General features: G+C 48.0%; 1 protein-coding gene and 1 non-coding gene across 4 annotated transcripts; both read right to left on the reverse strand.

Annotated features, from left to right (window-relative positions):
- Nucleotides 1-784: 784 nt before the first annotated feature.
- On the reverse strand, nt 785-18,793 carry LOC135823371 (LIM/homeobox protein Lhx6-like). 3 transcript variants are annotated; one of them, XM_065336224.1, is made up of 6 exons: nt 18,546-18,793; nt 7,626-7,879; nt 3,886-4,349; nt 3,197-3,304; nt 2,673-2,851; nt 785-1,648 (listed from the first exon to the last, which is right to left on the reverse strand). In XM_065336224.1, the coding sequence occupies exons 1-6, from the start codon at nt 18,753-18,755 to the stop codon at nt 1,169-1,171; spliced, it is 1,695 nt and encodes a 564-aa protein (XP_065192296.1). In that variant the 5' UTR covers nt 18,756-18,793; the 3' UTR covers nt 785-1,168. The 3 variants fall into 3 exon arrangements, with proteins under 3 accessions (XP_065192296.1, XP_065192295.1, XP_065192297.1); XM_065336223.1 differs by lacking the exon at nt 18,546-18,793 and adding an exon at nt 12,020-13,655; XM_065336225.1 differs by lacking the exon at nt 18,546-18,793 and adding an exon at nt 10,911-11,977.
- On the reverse strand, nt 16,821-16,891 carry Trnag-ccc (transfer RNA glycine (anticodon CCC)). Its single transcript has one exon. It is a non-coding gene; the product is annotated as a tRNA-Gly (tRNA).
- Nucleotides 18,794-23,184: the final 4,391 nt, after the last annotated feature.

Here is a 23,184-nt window from a genome sequence, read left to right on the forward strand (position 1 = left end):
AGTCAAATGTAAAAACAGTGTGATAATGTGTATGAAATAATAATGTGTCATTATAATAATGTGCGTGATCTTGTGTGCAGGGCTCGAGTACTCGTGGGTACCTTCCGTTTTAGTGCCTCAGGGGCATAACACGTGGTACGACCGGTACGACCACTTTCTGTCTAGGATGGTCCGCTCAATTCATCCGAAAATGCAATAAAAGAGCACTGAAACAGGCCCCGGACCCCAGTCGTACTGCTGCCCACTGCCCTGTGATGCCCCTGTGTGTGTGTGTGTGTGTGTGCGTGCGCGCGCGTGTGTTTGTCATGGAGGTGCTCTCCATTTTGGCATGACTGTGTTTGTCATGGTTGAGTAGTGTAGATGATGCAGGCCATGTTTAAAGTAGCTGGATCACCGACAGGCGACAGGGTCTCTGCCCAGGCCTGTATATATAGCGGGCCAGCTGCCAACACACGGACACTTTATCTTACATGTGCATATGCACACACGGCCTCGTGCACACGTACGCAAACCATGCATATTCAAATCAACTCATGCCCACACGCACATGCACGAGTTACCGAGAAGGTGTGTACACAAACCGTATCGCTCCCTCTTCCTCTCACACATCAGCACGCAAGTGTGAGCACAAACTCTCTCCCCTCTCTCGGACATCGACTTGCCCACCCCGGCAGACACACACATGTACACACACATGCACACACAAACTTGCACATGCACACACAAACTTGCACATGCACACACAAACTTGCACATGCACACACAAACTTGCACATGCACAAACTATGTTGGTGTAGTTCAGGGGGAAATCCCTAAACGACAAACAACTGCCCCGCCAAAGATATGTATGCAAGTTAGGCAGCTGCAAGAGATAATGCGATGGAATATCAAGAAAAATTAATTCGAAACCTATGGATACGGATTTGACTAGAGGGATTAATTCAAGGATAAACTGGGGGGAAAGGGCAAATCCGATGCAATGTTCGTGTAGGGAAATATTGAAAAATTTGAGCATCAAAATTAGAGCTGCATAAATTCAGTCTTTGGCTGTATTTCAGTAAGGCTAAAGGAAATAAGAAGAGCACATTTGTGGTGGTCTCTCTAGTAATTTTAGAATAGGGTTAAAGGGAATTCGTGAGTTGATTGAAATGAGAATAATTTGGTCAAGTTATGGGGTCCGACTTTCCGAGGATTCGTCCAGCAGCCCAAAGTCCTGTGCAAGGAACGGCGGACTGTTGAAATAGTCAATCTGTTCGAACCCTGTTCCTGCATGACTGACCGGCTTCCAGTCTGCAGCTTGCGAGGCAGTGGCATGGCTAGCTCCGAGAGGGCTGCGCTCGGCTGACATCGGCGTCGTGTCCGATTCTAACCGAGCCACACTCGACAGGGGTGTGCGACTCCCCTTCGTAGCAGCACCCTCACCGGCAGGTCGTCCGGTGTGGGACCTGGTGTGCTGTACTTCAGACGTGTGGGTGCCATGTTCCGACGGGATGCTCTCTGTTGTCGATATCGTGCTCGGTGTGGTTTCCGGTGAGGCAGAGAATACTGTGCTCGATTTTGCTGACTTATCCGTTTCGGACGTCGTCTTTTTTATACTGCTAGTCTGCGGCGTCTTTTTGCTGCGTGCACGTGCGTTTTGGAACCATATCTGAGCATCAACAAGAAAAAAGCATGTTCAAGACAGGCATGTCCATAACCACTGAGTAAGCTGACAAACCATTTTCAATGATTACCTCCTTTGTGCTTTGTGCTCTGAACATCCAAAGGAAATATGTTGTCGGCAAACCACCACAACTCGAATTCGTGCTGCTCATGACCAGGAAATTCCTGGTGACAGTCTATACCCGAACACTGCAGACCAAAAAGTTTGATGCTAAGACCGAATTGCAGTGCGGATCTAGGTAGCTTGCCCAAAGCACATTTTAGTTCCGATACGAAGCTGCAGGTCGTGTCCAAAGGGATTCTGACCATCCAAAACAATCTCTCTTCAATCATCAATAAATTGGCATACATTTCAGCAACTGAAAGAACTGTCTCGTTTCTGCCCAAACCAGCAGTATGACCTGTTAATCCAGCAACCTTAGTACTTCAGCAGAATTTCGGTGGCACAAATGGCGAGGGATTGCACCTCAGTCACTGTTCCTGTTCAAAAATGAACCTCTCTCTGTCATTGTTCATGTATCTGTTGGAGTTGCTATCTCCCTTGCTGTTCCCACATCTTGCTGAGATTTCCCAATCCACCTACTTGTAGCTTCCAAGCCCATGATGCTTTAAAGTACTCGGCAATGTTATCTTCAAATAAACCACTGCTGCAAGGAAGCAAAACAGCTTTATTTTTTTTTACTAAGTACACAACCTACTCGTCGGAAGGGGAGAAGACAACAGAGTATACAATAACAAAACAGCAGCTTCCTGGACACTTTCCCAGCATCAGCATCTGAAGAGAATTATCCGCACAATATACACTTTATAAGAGGAAAAGAGGACCAAGGAACTACAGGTTACGCTATAATGTCCCCTAACACCACCAGTTACTTTACAATCAGCTGATGCGATAACATTGCACACCAATGACCAACGGTCTTATAAAGTAATCCTTGGCTCTCCACCTGAGTCTAACAATAGACAGTGCAATGGGCTATGCATGGCTTACAGTGATAGTGGCCTCTCACCTGTACTGTACGCTTCGGTAGCTCGCATTCGCGTCCTATCCGTTCCAGGTCGCTGCTGTCCGGCGTTTGATCCTCTTCGAACCGTTCCGTCAGTATGCGATGCTGTTCGTCTGTGAAGCTGGTCCGACTTCTTCTGGCCTTCGTTGTAACCGGTCGACCGCCTATGCCCATCATTGAACCTGGCACGAACACAATGCACGGATATGGAACATTATGAAAAAAGATCACAAAGAGCCTTGAGAATGTTCAGATGTGTATGAGCAATGAGTGTGCGCGAGTGGAAGTTAAACAAAAGGCAAGAAATTGTTGTGAAAAATTAATGGCCACTATGTGTACCATTCCGTGCATTCAAGTGTGTTGCCCCTTTACTCATCAGTTCGAATTTCACAAGCCAGCACTTTACCATATCCTTCTAGCTGTATGAAAGCGGTCTTGGTTTGCACGTTTAGCCGGGGAATTTTCTCCAGCTCACCATTCACAAAGATCATTACGCAATATTGTGCAAACAACTGCAAACAACTCACCTGGATGCATGCCTTGCTGGACCCAGTATGGCGGTACGTCGGGTGTGTATGGGTGGTATCTGTACATGTCGGAAGTAGGTGAGGCTTGCAGGTGTGGCATGTGCGTAGCTGAAAAGGGCAGAGAAGACCAACAGACCATGCCATGTTACCGAATCTCTATTACAATATTTTCAAAACAGTCCCGGTCAGGACTTGCATAATAGGCCCGGTTTGTACAGTAAAACCTGTGTTTGCCAGACACTGTACCAAGCGGAATCCTGTATCGACCGGACAGATCTTCATGCACCAAAGTGCTGTGGAGCGGACGTGCATTTCTGGATCAAATGGAATCCTGTCATATCAGGACAGGCTTTGCTGCACCAAGGGCGTCTGGTCAGGACAGGGTTTACAGTACTGCAACCGTTTTTTTCATTCTACACATCCCCGACACCTGTGCATACTTGTACCGGGAAATACTTGGAGCTCTTCACGGGATACGCACAGAGTGGTATCACATTTCCAAACAAGAGTAACTCCTCTTGCCGCGATGATCAGAAAAAGATGCAATGATAGCCTTTGGGTAGTCCTGAAATACAGTTCAGTATACAGCTCCTAAAAAAATAGAACAGTTGTAATTCGACATACTGTTAACACATGTCATGTGCCAGTTGACCCTATGAAAAGTGAAAACATTCCATGTCGGGACTTACGCGTCGCATGTACAGGCGCTGCATATCCCGTCGACGCCAGCTCAGGCATCTGCTCAAACACGTCGGACGTCGTCGACGGGACGCGCCTGTAGTGCTCTATGCTGCCAGCGCTCGGGTCCACGGCCGCCGCCGTCGCCGCTGGGTCGTACGGTCCCTGGTTGTACGGTGGCGAGAGCTGGTGAGGCTGCGTGCCCGTAGCCACGCAGTGGTCCAGCATGGTGCGCACATGCTCGTGCATGAAGTAGGAATGGTCGTGCGAGTTGAAGTGATTGTCGCACACCATCCACCGCTGGTAGAAAATGTAGTTGGTGCCGGAGCGGAGTGGCCTGGCGCACACGTCGCACACGAAGCACCGCTCGTGCATGAACACCCACTGACGGTCGTACTCTGCCTCCTGGACGGGCTCGCCGTGCAGTAGTACGCCGTAGCACTTGTAGCAGCGTGTGTGATTGGCAATGGGTCGGCTGCAGACGCAAGGTAGCAAACACATTTTACAAGCATTGAGCATTGCTATGATGTGCGCAATGGTGCATTGTGGACCAGGGGCAGGGATTCATTACTTTTGCTGGGGCGTCGGAAGGCATTCGGCATTGTTGCAGGCATGAATGGGTGGAGGTCGAGGGGTCCTTCCCGGGGAAATGTCCAGTGAAATTCGACCCAAATAGCCCATATCCCACTTCTTCAAAAATCCCAACACAAAATTGTCGGTGCGGCTTTGGCGGCACATGCCGTACCGATTCCAACACCCCTGTTATGCTGTAGTAGGAGCTAACCGTGCATTCTGTTACTATGATTGTATTGCATTCAAATTCTCCTTTGAGGTACTCTTTTATCAATTAGTGGGTAGTTTAGTTAAGAAATGGGGCATTTTCAGACATTCAATTTTTTCATTTCACTCAAGTCTTGGTCTATGAACAATTGGCACACAAAGTGCGAGAGATGAGTGATAGCCAACCTCTCGGCAAGACGGAAGAGAAAGAAACAAAGAAAAGGGAAGAAGGAAGACATCATTTTTCTCTTGCTGTGTACGTGTTGTCTCCTTAGTAAAACTAGTTTAAATTTGCACAAGATCTTTAGCCCTATCTAACATTCTTTCAACCGGCATCCAGATTGTACCTGTTCATGTAAAGGAATAATCTGTAGGATTTTTCCCTGTTGTGTGTATTCCCCTCTATGGGATTTCTTTCCCAAATCTATGCTTGTGCTCATGCAGTCATGGTGCCAAGATACAGAATTGTGTACAAGACCTTCAGTAGTGTACTTTGAAGTACACGTTTTGGTTGCAACTAAACCAATACAGTTCAATTGCCAATTGATAGCATGACTGTTCCTGGATCCTAGCATTAGCAATGGCACTTGCAATTATTGTTTTCACTAGCTGGCCACCTTGAAACAGATTGAAACAGATCCTTGTCACGCGTCAGTGCACAGGCCATCATGGCATGGCACATTCTTGTCAGCACCAGCGCGACTGGGAAAGGGAACTGAGCCCCACATTCAAAATGTCAGGCTATGCCAAGTACACGTGACAATGTCCTGACTACATGCGAGAGATTCCCGACGCGGGCACATAACGCGGAGCTCGACTGTTTGTGTGTTCTCCCTTGAACAAAGCCAAGAGGTAACTTACCCTAGATGGACTAGCCTAGATGAAGTGAATGATAAGGACTCCAATGGGTTCTTCTTTATCTTGGAGACTGTTTGAAACAGGGCTGTCCAAGCGAGACACTGTACTTGCGACTCCCATCAGAGCATTTGCAGGGCGCAGCCTTCAACCTATTCAAACCCTTCCATTGTCCTGGCACCTCCACCGCGCAAGATCACGCCAAATACGGCGATCGTCGGGTAACATGACTGATTGTGCTGGCACTCTCAACTCGCAGGCGCTAGGCGCACAGTTGCGACCGTTTTACAGGACACTCGTCTGAGTCCTGAATGAAGCGGTTCCGGAGGCTGCGCACGAGCATCGTGACGGCCATTGCAGTTCCCATTCATCGCGCCAGAATGATGGTCCCCAATCGGCGGAGGCATGCCTCCTGTGAATACTGCCAGCACCTAACATTCTTGTATTGGTCGTTCTCTTCCTCTCACAGCGCAGGAACCCGAGCGAGGAGTGGAGTGGCAGTAAGGCGCGAGTGTGTGTCGAGCTGCTGCCGAGATGTAGGCTTTACCGTTTATGGGTCGGCGACGTAGCTCGGGCAGAAGTGTGCGACCGCTAGGTTCTCGCTGGCGATCAGTAGCACAGACCGCTCTCTGGCGCTGGCTGGAGCTTCAGGCACAGAATACATAACTTGAAGAAAGTACAATGTATGTATTCGCTGTACGGTTGTCGCGGGAACAATGGGACGATCAGGGCAAGGATCACACGGTGAAGGGGACATTTTCCTCCACATCTTGAATTTAGCCTTCCGTCGGAGAAACCTTCTTCCGTCTTCCCATCGCGTGCGGATCCAACTTAGGCATTTGAATACTAAAAAAGGACATTTCTCTGCGCGAAAGAAGCAGCCTGAGATTCAGAACTAGATTTTTCTACGGCTTTACCTATTGGCCGCACAATTTTTTTCAGCGAGATTCAAACGTGCACAGTCATGAGGACGTCCTTTTCTGTGTAGTATCGCCTATCGGAGCCAGCTGTAGATAATGATTGAATCTGTAGTGGAGCTCTTCACCCGTAGGAGCTTGCCCTCGACGAGCCAAAAGTGAGTAGACCCCTGTCTACTCATTGTGTACGCTTCTTGTTCTTGGCTGAGGACGCAAGCGACGTTTTCGATGAGTTGTTACTTCTAGTACTGATGAGTGGTGTATCGCTGAAGAGATGAACCTTGGGCTTGGAGTCGGTATAGCTTGCGGCTGTTCGTGTGATGTAACAATTATGTTACATGGCCTGAATCGAACTCAAAGTGTCCGTCGCGTATTTGTAGAACTACAAAGCTCCGGCCCAAACCTGGCATTGGTGGTCAGCAATGCTCAACGAAGCGAGGACAGGAAATGAATAGCTGATAAGCCGCATGGAATCGCCAGCGCTCAGCGGCGGTATGCGCACCGTGAGCGAGAAGGAGAAAGAGACCCAGGCACGCACAGGCGGCTACTCACACCTCTCAAACGACGTACAAGTGCGAGAAACTCGAGGCCATTGTGCGCGCCACTGAGGGCATATCCTGCGGAAGCAACTACAAACCTTTCCCCGCCACATACCATCGGTTCCTGAGAGGCAAGCATGACGGGAGATGGAAATCGCGTTTTGGTTAATCCGCTAATTTCCTCTCTCCAAATATCGTATGTCAACTGCAGCATGTTGCAATCAGCAATAATACATGGCATGACTATAATAATTACATGTATACATATAAAACGAATTTATTTACAAACATTATGATTGGAAATGTACAGTCAAACAGTGGACAGAAAGGCTCTGTGGAGTGATAACGGGGTATACGCACCATTTTCATATTGCTTGATAATTGCACGGTTGTGCATAAAACCCTCAGAGTTACAACCACACAGCCTTCCTGTCCACTGTTTGAACGACGTTACGTTCTACGCTCTGCCTCCACGGCATTTTGAGCACTCTTTGCGCCCTGCCACTAGGTGCGCATCCATCGTGATGGGAAATGTATGTACTTGACTGTACTTGATTGGATAGGGCTAGGGTACTCACATTGTGTAATACATAGTCACATTCGCAATAAATATTAATTCGAAATGTATTGTACTTGGTTGGATAAGGCTACGACACTCACTTTGTGTAATAGTCATATTCGCAATAAATCCTTCCTTCTGCTGTGTAGACCTTTGCGTTATCCGTGAAGGCGGCTCCGCATCGGCAGCATTTCAGGCACTTGTTGTGCCAGTAGGTACCTTCGCTGTCCGTCAGCATGTCCGGGTCCATGATCCGCTGTTGGCAAGCGTGGCAGGTGGGCTGTTGCGCTAGTAGTGCAGAAGATCCGAGTGAGAACGCTGATGCTGTGCCTTGGACAGGCGGATGGGTCATGTCCTGAAAAAACACCATACCATCGCGGACAGAAGAGCACTGTCCAGGTCAGATCTACAGATGAGAACAATCCTGCTACAAGCTGAAAGTCTCCGCATACTGACATCTACAACAGGACAACACTGGAATGAGTTTTAAATAATTCGAACCGCGATTTTAATCACCCTTGTTGTGAGTGCAGTCCCCCACCGAAGACTGCACCACATGACGGAGTACGTAGCCTAAAATACACGCTCGCAGTTGGCAATGAGTATATTCTATGGCTATCACGCCCTGCCAGGCTGAGATCTCACGATTGATTCATTTCACCGCTGAGGGGGTGATGTATGGTCTCTCCACGCTCTTCCTACACCACTTCGGCCTGCCAATGGCTTGCGAAAGGCACGACTTCACAACGGCAGATACAAGAACAATACGATGCACGCGCACTACGCCCTTCTTGGTGGACAAACACAGTATGCATTTTTACCCAATACACAGAAAGGATTGCTTTCAAATTTCAGAAACGTTAGAACGCGACCAGGCGGAAACACAGTACTAAGTCTCGCGCATGTTGAAACATCAATTCACTCCTCTGGCTGTGTAGACCTTTGCATAGATGTGAAAAGCTGGTGAAGAATTGGGGGGGGGGGGAATACTTTTGTTGGGTTAGATTAGCTATTAAACAACATGATGTAACTCACTCTCGGAGCACATTTGCTTTCAAACCTGAATGGATGTGCGCCGCAGACGCTCGCATAAAGACAAGAACGTTTTGGACAGTATTGCAGATTTGCACCGTCATCTATCTCCCTGCTTTGAAGCTCTTTAAAGCGTCTGAAGGCGAGAAACAATCATCGGACTACAGAAACATGAAGTTGTGAATCGGTATTCGTCTTCACTAGCGCATGAAATACGTCAATACAGCTGTAGTTGACTAATGACGCGTAGAAGAAGCTTACATCAGGACACCAGAGCTCTGCAATGTACCCACACGGGGGTTGAAGGTGAACTCCGCTCCCGAATGGCGCTTCCCGATGCGTACACGCAAACGGCCATATTGAATGCATTCAGCCAGGGTGGAAGCGAACACCATTAATTATTTGCCAGAAAATTCCGAATGGCCACAGCTATATCCACAAATCATACTGAATGTCGTTACAGAAATTTGCCTCGGTTATGTACCAGCATCATGATTGATTGAGGCATAAATAAGTCAGTGCAGTGTGACAACAATTACGTGAAATACACATGTACATGTACATGTAGCTCGAGATAATCCTTAGCATGCCCCGCATCATTCTTACGTCGTAACGCTCCGGGTGACACTTTCAGCAGAGCGTTGACAGGATTTAGTAGTCACCAATTGAGTGTAAATTATACCCTGCACTGTGCGCGTAGAGACTGCCGTGAACTCCCAGCGTCAACATCAGACTAGCCAACACTTAGTTGGTAGACTGCATACGCAGAATCCCATGGCCCAGACCATTCGCCCTGTGCGGGCTTCGTAGGATCAGGAGCTGTGCTGAAGTGCCTCTGAACTTTGACCCAAACGGTAGATATGAATAGACGTTTTCTTTTTTCTTTGCTGTGCTGGGCGAGTGTCGTGCACGCACGCATCTTCTGATAGGTTCTAAGTAGCCAGTCGAGAAGATGCTTATTATTTATTGGGCCAAGAAAGTGCTGCACAAGTCTCGAAGCTCCTGATGCACGCCTGGTACATTGGTAGATCTACATCTTCTCAATCTCAGCTCAGCTTAGCTCGGCTCTAGACAATTTCACTAGCGCGCGGCAAAGGGCAATGGTAGCGGTGCTGGTATGTTATTTCCTTACTGAAATTAACTGTCATAGTCTCGAGGGCTTCCGAAGAAACGCCAGTTGAAGTCGACATCTTCATTTCGTTTCTAGCCATGGAACGTTCGAAGTATCGCCTTTGGATGGGCTGGGAATGCTTGCGATGTGCCACGATTTCGAACAGTTTCTACACCATCACGCCATGACGAAACAAAGTTGAACTGAAGAGCGTCTAGTGACTCCGGAGAGCACAGTGTTTAGACTGAGTCGTCCTGGCGTCGCCTTGCAGCAATTATTGAAACATCCAGGCCATGACTATACGCAGCGCGAAGGCAATCATGAGTTCGGGCATGTTTCCAATGGGCTGCGTTCTCATTTCCTTCTGTGCTTGAAACGCAATCCTTGATGGATAGGAAATGGAAGATGTTATCTGCTAGTCACCGGTATGCAGACACGAAACCGTTCAGCAGGCAACAGATCGGTCTACCAAATTTTGTACACTCCCAGCCGAGTCGTAGCTCTACGCCACGCAAACATAAGTGTTCGATCTTGTCGGAAACTTGCGCTTAAAAACTGGCTTGTTACAGAGCGCATGTAGCGGAGCCATGTTTTAGGGGGCATTGAGAGGACAATGGTAATCTGGTAGTAGAACCATCGATCTACTCAATGTTGATCCTTCAGCTGCTATGCTGCTTCAGTAAGTAATTCAGGTGAGGTTGTTGACGGGAACGGATGATGGGGGAACAAAAGCTCGTCCATCCACAGCAATTTCATTGCAGCAATTATGTTCTGCGTGTACATCTTCGGACCACTCATGGCATGAATACGAGAAGAGAAAATGGTTACTACTCCACGGGAAGTTGCATTGTTCGAGTTGGATGGTCAAGCATGCATGCTACATAATAATTATGCATTCACTTTCTCAGGTCTAGGTTGTACGCACAAGTGCCATATTACTCTATAGTGTACTACATGATCGTAGTATTATCGAACAAGATATACAACTACATACACGGGTGCCTATGAAGCGTACGAATCCGTCCCCTAGGATCATAACTTAGCAATAATCGCATGACTCAATTTCGCGTCATTAAGTTAAACACTCATCTCAGCATTCATTATCATTCTCAGCGTTTGCAATTGGATTTGGCAGCAAAAGACTCCATGTGGAGTGTTTACCAGCACTATCATCGACACTAATCAATGTTTTCTTGGCTTGTTGAATGGTATCCACTCGGTCCAACGACCCGACAGGACTTACGGTCTGATGGTGCTTCGCTAGCAGTGGTCTCTGAGCTCCGAGCAGGCAGCACACCATCGCCAATGTCCTCACTTCACACTGGAACACGCGCTCACCATCACCTTGTCTCACCTCACTAGCTAGGTCTTCAGCAATCCAGTGAAAGGGTGAACTGAGATCTCGCCTCTAGCTGGATCAAACTGGGGACTGGTGTGTCTGGAGCGCAGCAAGCCACATCTCAAGTGTTAAAAACATCTCCCCTCCTCTGCTACAGATATCATGATGTCCTGGCATTCTTGAATAAGGTGGCCAAGTGTGCGAAATGGTGCAAGGCCATCAGCCAGTTCGGCGCACAATAACCGCAGAGCATGCATGCAAGTGGACGGTATATTGAAGGGATTGTGCCAGTAGGAGAGGGTTAGTCAGCTTAGACTGTACCTAGACTACCTAGTTCTCACGGTGAGTGCACACTTCTATCTGGTGCTGGGGAAAATGTCGAAAGGAGTGGACAAACTGGGTGCAGTAAGAAAGCAAAGCCTGCGTATCGCTCCATCTCTTAGGCGCCAGGAAGGGGTTCGTTTGTACGAACTGAAGCAGGTGCTGCTTGCTCCATGCTGGCCAAGCAAGCCACCATTCTCGCAGGCAGCTGAGCAGAGCGGCTCTGCGGGCCACACTGCATCAGCGGCGTCGGAAACAGACGATCGTAACTTGTTCACAAGTACACATGTAGCCGGCTGTGTTCGACGAATGTTGACAAACTGAGAAACGGACGAGAGGAAGACCCCATGGCCTCGCTGCGATGATGGCATGGACCCCGTGTACCTCAGCGCTGCCAAAGGCTAGTGTAACCAATGTGCTAGAGAGGAACAGAGCGGTGACCGCGTGATGTTATTAAGCCTGTAACTATCACATACCCTATAGCGTTACGGCAATGGGATTATCGTATCAACTCTTTTAGAAACGCACGGGTACCAAATATGCTAGTTACATTAGGAGAATGCACCCCCATACACAAGGTGTGATGTTGTACAATCATGTACAATTATGTACACGCTGAGTGGAGATTATGTTGTGTGTGAGTGATGGGTCGCGTTTCCACAACACCCTATTCGTCCCCTCCCATGCCTTACCCCGAGAAGTATGGGCAGATTCTGTTGGTCATCACAGAGGGTTTCAAGCTTGACTGAGCGAACCGGGGTGCCTGACGTTGACAGCGACTCGCCGGGCCTACCCTGATCTTTGCTTTCAGCTTGACGTTGAGCTGCTCGGAGGGTGCACGTCTCGAGTGGTTTTGTTAGTGGCATAGGGACATCCATTCTCTGCACACTCCCACCGTCGTCCTCACTAGTATGGATGCCGAGACAGGTTTCACACTTATCTGCCGTAATGCCACTTCCCGTCGAATGTCCACATGTGGCCCCATCATCTTCTGCAGCAGCACCGTGTGAATCGCACGCACCTAGTATGGGAGGACTTCGCACCTGTGACTCGCTTGGCAGTGGCGAAAATTCGCTGTTATCCATCCAGGACCGGTACGGTATTGTCGACCATTCGTCGGGGAACACGGGGACTTCGCCGCAGTCCACGACGCCGTAACGAAACTCCAGGCTATTGATAGTCTCATCCGAGTCGCTGTCCTCCGCCACCGCTGCCTGTGCCTTTAAGTCACCGCTGTTCTCACCGGATTTGCTCGCCAACGCAGCAGCAGCAGCAGCGACAGGACCGGCCGCAGCATCTCGATCCTTTCTGCTTTGCTCGGTTTTCATGTCATGTCGTTGTGAGCAGACAGCTGATTGTCTGAAGGCGCTAGTATCGCCGTTGTCCTCCTCCTGCTCGTGGCTTCTGCGAACCTGGTCATCTCTCCACCGTTGTGCCTTCACATTCATGCGGGTGTCGCATACTTGTAGGCCGTCTGTGTGTACTAGGTGTCACTCTGGTCTTTGGTAGATCAGTGTTGTTGGTCTTGCTGCACTGAAGACCGGCTTTCTCAGACCTGAGTGACGCGCTTATCAACAGTTCGTCCACGTCGCCACCTGTGCCCGATCAAGCAGAACGTTGCTCGACACTGTTCTGCTTCAACGACACACTATGGAGTGATGATACTACCGCTGCGACTATTCGACGTATAAAACACTTTATTTTCTTGATCTATCACCACTTCTGTCACAGGATTCCAGAAACGTTTCAATGCCACAATTCCTTTTCTCTGGTCTACCAGGAAAGATGAGAATGCTGTAGTCTGGAATTACTTCCCCTTGACCAACCTTACCTTTAGATTTTGATATGCTTTCAAGCATGCATCTATCGGCTGTTGGTCTCTTTGTAATCATGGGAAGGTTTTGGGTGTAGGTGCAAGCGCATCGTGTACACCTCAGTGTTTCATTGTGTTGGTTGTCTGAAGCTCAGGCTGAAAGAGAGAGGGCTACGCAGTGCGCAGGACACCCCGTACTGTTTGCTCGCTTGCTCGTGTCTAGGCGTGTGTGTATTATGTATGTGCGCTAACAGGAGTGCGAGTTTGGGTCGCGAGTGAGTGTGATTGTGCCAGTGTACGTCGTTCCCAGGAGCCTTCACTGCCTTCAGTATTTACTAGTGCTAGTATTAGTATTTACCTGGACCGGGCCAGGCCCTAAGTCTCAATGTCGCAGGCCATCACGAGACGGTCGCTTCGCATTGACAACTCAACGCGCCCATGTCCCACGAGAGTCGAGCGCTTCATAATGCGCTCTGTCGAGGCAAGACGCAGGGTTAGGGGGTCGCCAGTCCATACGTCCGATGTCACCGTCTTCTGTTATTATGACTCGAGTATGACCAGCATGACACTGCAAACCTTTGTCAATCCCTTGTTAAATCCAGTAGTAGGCAATATTAGCTAGACTGCGACCAAAGCCTGGATTGCGGTTAGCTTTGGACAGGTCTGAAAGGACAAGAGCCTGAAGGCAGCCACGATTCATGATACCTGCCAGCTTGTGAATCCGAATGATAAACAAAAAGGCAGGACTGCACTGGAAATGGACACTTGCTAAAAAGGAATGGGCCTGCTGCATGAAACGATGAAGTCAATAGAGAGAATACTGGCGAATTATTGACACTGAAACCTGCTAAATCTAGCGAGATTCCAAGTGCGAAATACACTACAAATAGAGCTTAAATTTCCGGCAAGTTCGGAGCAAACGGGAACATAAACAACAGTGCAAGTACTAGGATTAGTAATGTATCTGGTTGGACACGTGACAGCAACATTCAAGCCTTTACGGTTTGTGGTGTAGTGCTTACTAGCCGTTGGGCCACGTGATGTGCCAGAATCACCACATCCTACTACTGTCCTGAGTTTGATGGTTGGTTCCCTTACTTGGGTAAGAGTCACTGGGTAGTATTATTACTACCTGTAGTGGGCTACGACGACTTACGTACACGGGCTGCTACCTGCACGTCGCGATCACTAATGCAGTCTTCGACTCAGGACGATGCGTCCAACTAGACTACCACGTGCGCCATGGGCGATGACTCCTCAGGCGTTTCCAAACACACACACACACACACACACACACACACACACACACACACACACACACACGACTTTGCCGTGGACAGCATGGTCGGACCTGACCAAAACAGTGGGACCGCAATACGTCGTCTTTAGCAACAAGTCAGCAGAGTACTACTAGTACTAGTACTTGCTACTGCTAGCCCGATCGAGACCACAGAACTGGCTCACACGCATTGCCTCTTGGTTTGGGCACGAATTGCCCGGGACAACACGGAGCGATTTCCAAAACTCTCTCGCCCAAGCCAAATCGTGCCTTGGCGCTTGTCGTATTGTATTCCTTTTAGGAAGATCTCACGAAATGTCATGGGCCAGACCTCGGCCGTGTGTTGAGGCAACCACATGACAACCTGTGACTTGCACCAATGCGGTCCAATTCGAGCAGACACGCAGACACACGAGCACATTGTCACAGGTTAAACCATTGCACGCGGAGACTCAAAGCGAAAATCTGCGAAGCATTTAAACGGCACCAACACAACCAGGGGCACTGGCATTTCCATCAATGATTTGTTGCACACACGTAGGTGCGTAGACGGAAGAGAATAATACGATCAACTCAATTGGATCTACATGCACATGTATGTAAAATTAATCTTACCTACCCAGATCCTACCTGCATGCAAAGTAGACTATCCTGATCGATGTAGACGCATTGCACAGTATAATGCTTAGATGGTCGACCGTCGGCAGAATATTCCATAGTCGCGACAAACCGATCCACAACGATACAACACGCCTCCAATACGGTAATGATCTGTTTCGGCACGTGTCAGAATTCAATTTATTGTGGATCTAGTGCTGCGATAATTTCCGAATGATATGGCGATATTTGAACCTGACACATTCTTCTCGGGGCGAGTTCACGTCACATATTCAGTAATCCTACTCTCACCTGTTGTGTGTGTGTGTTCCAATCGCCTCCGGAGATGCTCACAGCCAAGCAAGAATGCCAGAAATGATCGCCGGTTGACGAAAATGTCATAATCCCATGCAGGCAATGGGATAGTCATGAGGTGTAGAGGCGACATTTTATCACACCAATATCACAGCACGCACAGCTTTGACCGGCGAAAACGTTGCACCAAGGTGTCGTGCCTCCCATTGTGAGCAGCTGTCAGCCAAAGCTATGCATCGCAAAAACCGCCTGAGATGCCATTGTAAATAAAATTATTCAAGCAAAATGAACAGCGAATCCCACAATTCTGAGCCCATAAAGCGACTCTTGATACTGAGTGGCAGGCATGATGGAATGCAATGGGCGCGCATTTTGTCTAGACTACATTATAATATCGGCTCCATACCTGTACCGTGAGGGGCCACGAATGCTTTGCTTTATATAATCGGCATTTCCCAAAAGGGAATAGTTCTCAATTTCTTTCATACAGGCAATTCAGTGGCGGAATCGTATGCGGTTCAAAGGCTGCCTTGTGGTATTGCTGGTGAATGGCCTTAGCCGGATAATATTCTCCAAACTGGCACTCTCTGCTTGAAAAGCTGTAGAGTGGCAGAACTGAACGACCGTACAGCGGGCAATAACATGAACCTCGTTTTTTTTATCCTCGCACAAAATAGGCCCGAACCATCCCGATAAACACCAAAACTAATACCTATTGACATTCTCTTCGTTTTCAAATTCTATTGTATTGCGGCCAGCCAGTTGTTATGATAAGTTTACTAGGACAACCCAAAGGCTGACCGCCTATCGTGGGGTCCGTCGCATTGAAGGATGGTGGTACATGTACAAGAGAGTACAGATATCATTGGCGGCAGGTACACAAGGGTGACTGGAGAACATTGGTCCCCCCCTACCCCCCCCCCCCCCCGGGGGTTGCTCAATGGTTCCCGACTTCGATGTAATAGAGCCGCGTTTCAATGGGCACCCCCTTCCGGTGATAGCATCCTCTGGAAGAAGTATTGTGACAAACATAGAGGATAACTATACGTCAGTACAGAATTGACAATTTCCCGAGTGGATGTGATGGACATTTGTTTCACTTCTGGCGAATACGAAAACAACATTTCAATACAACTATTACAGTAACAGGCATACTGGATGTAGTTGATATATTACTACTCCTACAGTCATACCAAGTCTAGTACTACTCTTCTTAAATTTGACCTTTATTTATTATTACAAGACTCTCCTTCTTTTCTTTTTCATTTCGTTCTCCCACTCTCACACACACACATGCGCACAGTTAATTCTGTCGTTGTGAGTCCCATTCGGGACGGATACGAGAATAATAATAATAATAAGTCATACCAAGAGTACTCTTGGGCATACTGCAGTATGAAAGGGAGACAGAGAAAAGAGAGAGAGAGAGAGAGAGAGAGATCTAGAGATCTAGAGAGAGAGAGTTGCCAAAAACGAAGGAAAAAATATCTGCGCCGTCCGGGAATCGAACCCGAGTCGCAAGAATGGGAATCTTGCATGATACCACTACACCAACGGCGCATCCTTATTATCAGGATTGTTTTCAAAACGTATCAATTTGAAAGAACTACAATGTTGACGGATATAAGTGTAATGTCAAAATTCAAAACCACCGATTTACACTGTTCCAACACGACAGAAAGCAATATTCGGTACCGTACATTCTTGCACTGAAGTACATGTACTTCATCTCATTGTACCTGTACAGTACTTGGTTTCGTATATCCTGTGCCGCATTTGAAATTGCCCAAGGTAGTTTGCTACATGTACATCCTTGTTTAAATCCCATACCCCAAGTGGCAACAGAGCCAGAGCACGAATGTAAAGGCCTTTGAAGAAACAAAGCGTAATCTGGTAACCACTGAAAGAGGGTAGCCACTGAAAGAGGGTAACCACTGAAAGAGGGTAACCACTGAAAGAGCAGTAATGCATCCACCATGCTGCACGTTGACGCTAACATTTAGCAATTCAGCACAGTTTGTATCTCCCATCAGCTAGAATCTCTGACCGAGTTGGATACATCTTTGTTTACCTTCGCTGTGTGATATCCTATTCCAGCGCGTCCCATTACTTCCTTGCGCCGATCTCCACTTACACCCAGCAGCAACATCTACATGATTGTACACACGGCTCACATCTTGTACTCCATTGTGATATGAAACAGTAGAGGAAAGCAGACGCGATTCAGTCATCTGGTGGGTCCCACGTCAACCACGGTCAACGCCAGGTACTCTACGAAAAGACGGAATCATTCTCATCCGCTTTTTTTGTACTTCGAAGTAGTGTTTTTTTATGCAGAGATTGTGTGTACCTTGAAGTACATGTATGTTCATGGACTGTGCGCTGGCCATAGTTACGAGTCGACCTCATTGAAAACGGCTGCGATAATTGGGCATTGTTGCTGGGGTGTGCCAGGGTGGACGTGTGTTTTGAATGCCTCCAAGGGCTACTCAATGGTGTTCTTCGGATACCGTCGCCCTTCCCCAAAGTTGGTGCTGTCATCATTTCTGCGGCCCTTGGACCACGTTCACGCGACAATGCACACCATAGATTGACGTTGGTGCATGGACGCAGACACTCGAAAACCCCTCTGGAGTGGTGATAACGAAACACACTCTTGATACGGGAAAATGCTGGTGCGTATCTTCGAAGCCAAAGTACCCTGTGGTGGCACAGTTCACAGAAAACGCACTGAAGCGTGCTGGCGTTAGTGGTGGTGACAGACCTTGTACCGCCCCGAAGGATACATTCCAACACTTGATGTTATACCGATACTCATACATGTACATACAATGTACATGTATAGAGCCACGCCGTGCTGATGTTCCACAGGATGGAAAAATTATTTTATTTTTTAAATTATTTCATTTTTCCATTCCCTGAATTTTTATTTGATTTATTTATTTATTTATTTATTTATTTATTTATTACAGCATCTCATAGCACAGTGAGAACACCGGCCAATACAAAGAGCAAATGTTAAGAGGGTTAAGAGGGTGTTAGCCAACCACGGCAAGGAAGGGAGAAGGGGAGGAGAAGAAAAAAAAGGAACCGGCATGGATTTGCCGCAGTGATTACTGCTGGCTCATTCTCATTTTCAACTTCAGCATTTTTTACCTCTTCTCGTGTTAACAGTAACTTGGGAAGGCACGGTAGCGTTTCTCCATAGACTTACCCAACACTGCAGAGCAGCATAACAAGACGTGACGGTACTCTGCATGAGGGCCAGAGGTCCGGAGAACGACGAGGATGGCGAACTGACGTGACTGCTCATACCGCCATTACAGGAAAACACAGGGCTGGCCGCAGTTCTAGTGCAACACTGCAGTTTCAAGAGTCCATCATCTCGCCATGGACATGTCCCTTGCAAGGACTGCCACAACATCGTTATCGCCACGCATACACTCGGTTCTCACAAAACTCCTTGCGACACGAAGAACTGAACTTGGTAACACACGCTGGCAGTAGCATGCCCATTATCGCCCTCTGCCACGTCCCCAAGGTGTTATAAATATTTTTTAAAGAAGGAAAGTCGGTGTTATTATGTCCATGCTAAGTTGGGATATGAGTCGGGTTGAAGAATCGCCCAAGCACCACCGATACGTGCATGTTCAAGATGGTTCAAAGATGAAATTACACGTGTTGCAGAAGCAAATTGGCTGATGACAGAAACGATCCCAGAAAGACAATAGCAAGTTGCAATAAACACGGCTTCCCACTAGAACCTTTCAGTTGTCATTGTCAGCCTTCAGACGACAAGCTTTTTTTGCTAGCCTCGGGTGACAGGCTTCGTTCCGTGAGGTTTGCTATATCCGTTCAGGACGAATTGCATCTCTCGACCCACGCAATTGTATGGCAACCTTTCTCACTGTTGCTGGGCGTTCAAAATAGCTGCTGGTATGTACAGGTTGCGACGTCAGCAATGGGCGTATCGTTTCAGCACAAGGGCTATGTATACGGATTGTGTGTGGGCGTGCGCGTGTCCTCCCGGCCCCGTGTTGCCGTTGCTTCGGGACATTCCTCAGCGAGTGCCTGAGGCACAGTCGGGTGTCTCAAGGCTATTCATGGTCGGGGCATGGTCCTTCCGTTTAGAATAACCTGGCCAATGTCCACAGAGCTCAGACAGAATGACGACGACTGGCACTTAGGAATGGCTAAGAACGGAGCACGACAGGTAGAAGTACAGTCATGTAGAACTCTGAGCGTATAAATAGGCTGCAAGAATGCTGGTCAAGGTAAAAATGTGCAAGTTGTATCGCCTTTTTGATCGCAATTACACGAACTTACATGCGCATGTACATGTGGTTACTTCGAACTCGAAGGGCATACATGCACGACAACTCTTAACCGATGTTCTCCTAAAAATTGGCTCCAGTTGGAGCATGCTTTCAACTATTGTAGCTCTGGAACAAGGAATCACATTCTAGATACATGTAGGTCTGCTGTTCAAATCCCAAGGCCTACAGAAGACTGGGACAGAATTATGAATAGCGGTGGTCAAGTCCGGAGCACCTACACTACAGCTCGTGAACATGGGTATATTCTATCCTCCTTCCACTTTACATGACAACACTGCGCGTGAGATGTCGCCAGTAACCCAAACTTAATTACTGCACTATACTACAATGTCGAATGGTGCAGCCACAGCATGGGACAGAGTACGGAACAAGGGCCGCAGTGACTCAGCGTCTGCGCTACTAGTAATACCTAGGCCCAGCATCCTGACTCGGACACGATAAACTCTTAAACACTTGACTGTACTTAATCAAGCCCGACCAAGACGGACTTTTACTGGAGGAGGCAATCGAGATAGCACGATAAGACGAGATGCTATGTAGCTGAGGGCCGTCGTGGCCTTTTCATCGTCTGAGAGTGTGGTGTCTTAGGCACGGCAACAGCCAACGTCTATTCATTGGCGAAGAAAGGGAGAGCTAGAGAGTGAGCAAAACTACTGTCCACCAAGTCTTAACTGAAAGAAATGAACAGTATGCTTGTGGACTGCAGGGGCCGTGAGGACAGTACCAATCCAGCCACCACTTTAGAGCACAATGAGCTGACAACCGCCGTACGACGGTTCAATATGGCTAATTGTAACTTGGGGCGTTCTTATGCAGATCAACCCGTGTACCGGGCCCTCGAGCGACATCACTTCGCCCGCAGAACAATGCCAAGGGATGCGTGTATGAAGTTTAGGAAGTATCATACTTGACTCTGAAAATGCACGATATAACGTACACCAAGTTCATCACAAATTTATAAACGAGCTAATACATGTACAACACAACATCCGAGCTCTAACATAACGCCCATTCTCTTACCAAGAGCGTTACGTCATCTTGCATGTATAATACGGTCACACGGGCATATAACATTCACATGTTACAGCTTACAGCTATTCAGCATAGAAAATAGACTGACTACCTACATGTATATACCCAGCCGCCGAATATAACTCTCAAGAGCGTTCTATGTTTTTCACCCAGCGTCATGATCATAATGTATGTACATGCACATCACCATGTGTTAGACCTGTGTTAGTATGTGGAGTTACGGGGACGGCTAGGCCAGAATGGTCGTTTCTCTTTATTCAATTGCCAGACGCCCATTCCTAGAAGAACATCTCAATTGACTCGATCGCGCCATCAGCCCCTGGCTGTGAGCAATTGCAGGAATGCACACTGAAGGGCAATGTTGTGATCCATCGAGACCGTCACGCACCTGCGTGCACAAACTGATTTGTCGTGCCTCGCAGCATCTGTTACTCGGCCGTTAGACGTTAGTCTACCTGTTAGAAACTTGACGTGAAGGAGGAACATTTGAGAACGACCCCTTTATCCCCTCACGCACGTCCCAAGTAAGAAAACGAATCTACAAATGTTCCAATATTGACCTTTTGTCTACTGAAGTCTACAGACAACTATGTCGTTTAGGCTAGGGAAGGATTTTGTGGCGTTAGTTTCCAGCCCACCCACTAGTGTATCCGACCTGTATCAGAACACTTATCCGTCTCAAGTGCGTTTGGATTTGGTGGGATCTCCTCTAATTTGTTCGACACTGCTCTTGTTTACCAACAATAATTTGCCAGTTACACAATATACACATGCAATCATGTATCTGTGGCTAATCTAGAGTGGCACATCAGGTCTACCACGGTCCAGACTGGCATTAGTACACAGCAGGATATCGCTGGATCACTTCCAGCTGTATCGCCGAGAATACGGATGATGATTGGGCCGAATTAACTCTGATGCCAGAGCGTGTACGAGCGTAAACCAGTACTACCAGTGCCTTGGTGGATGCTGCTAACGCTATAAGGCGTTTCCAATCAGTGGCACTTCTCTACGGTGTCCATGTACATGTACATGTGCTTCCGTGGACAAACCCATACTCTTGCAGTACATGTACATGTGCTTCCGTGGACAAACCCATACTCTTGCAGTACATGTACATGTGCTTCCGTGGACAAACCCATACTCTTGCAAGAACATCTATCCTTCACAAATGCATATCCTAAAGTATTTCCTAGCTTTAGTTCACACGATACTGCGCTATCAAATGAACATTCCACCCTTGATAAGAAAGAGATTCTGGGAAGGTTGAACCACAGGGATTCCGAGGTTACTCCAATCAGCAGTAAGTTCGGCCCCAAAACACATACATGTAGTTGAAACGACCTCATTGTATTTTGAACATGACTCTGTTGCGCCTGTAATCGATATTTCAGGATTCTACTCCCATTTTTTGTATTGTGCCCATTGAACCAGACGCGTCTGTCAAAAACAAACTGATTCGTTGCCTACGGTCAAATTCAACCTGGTTGTGACCACCAGAGATTTCAATGGTACTGCTTCCTATGCACAATGCCTGGGATCTCGAATGCACGAGAGCTAGTCGTGTCCTCCTTTAGGCACAGCGTGATACATCATCGCTTACCTTGCGAAGGACGACATTCTCAACGGTGTTGCGCCGCCAGGTCACGAGCAGTGCCCAGATGCGTTCATTGAAACCAGAAACTAGACGTAGTCACACACGCAGCGTCCGCTGTGCCGCTTTCGAACAGAGCAGTCGGGAAGTGGTTGCTGCTGCCGTTGGTAAACGAACCTCTGGGTTTCTCTGCTGCAGTCGGTCCGCTTGAGTGGGGTTGCACTTCCTTAGTCCGTCCCCGGATATCTCCTCTCAGCAACGACTTTCTCTGGGGACCAATAGTACAGAAACACGTCTGATGTTCTACTTTCATGTGAAAACGTCACAGGAGTATTTCAGGTAGCATCGCACACTGCTCTCGAGATACGATGGAATCATTAGGCGACGGGATACTTTCTGCAATTCCGTGTTTTGATTTTTTCTGGAGCGGAAGGTGGGGTCCGAATATTGCAGGGCAGTTCTGATCACTTCCAGCACCAGCACGCGACTGAGGCGCTCCCATGCACCGCTACCTCAAGGGCAAACAGGGATGGCCGTCGACGACGCATGACCACGAGCCTGACTGTGTGAGGGCAATGTGAAGGGGCCCTGTTCGCCGTCGTGTAGCTCAATTTACAGAACATGACTGGCGGAGTGTTGTGTGCTGTCTGTAAATCTGCTCGTACAGTTGCAGCACTTTCAGGGGGATGCGGCTGCAGGCTGCTTTTGGCTGCTGCTGCTGCCACAGTGTTGACGTGCGTGTCCAGTTCTGGCAGCAGAAAAGAGACGCACCACTCGACATTGAGGCGCTCTGCCAAGCGCAGAGGACGGTCACTTGCACATCGTACGACGATAGTATGAATGGTCCAACCACAGATCCTTAACCCGGACTCAATACCACTGTATGTGCA

This window comes from Sycon ciliatum, chromosome 8, assembly GCF_964019385.1.
Source record: "Sycon ciliatum chromosome 8, ocSycCili1.1, whole genome shotgun sequence".
NCBI lineage: Eukaryota > Metazoa > Porifera > Calcarea > Leucosolenida > Sycettidae > Sycon > Sycon ciliatum.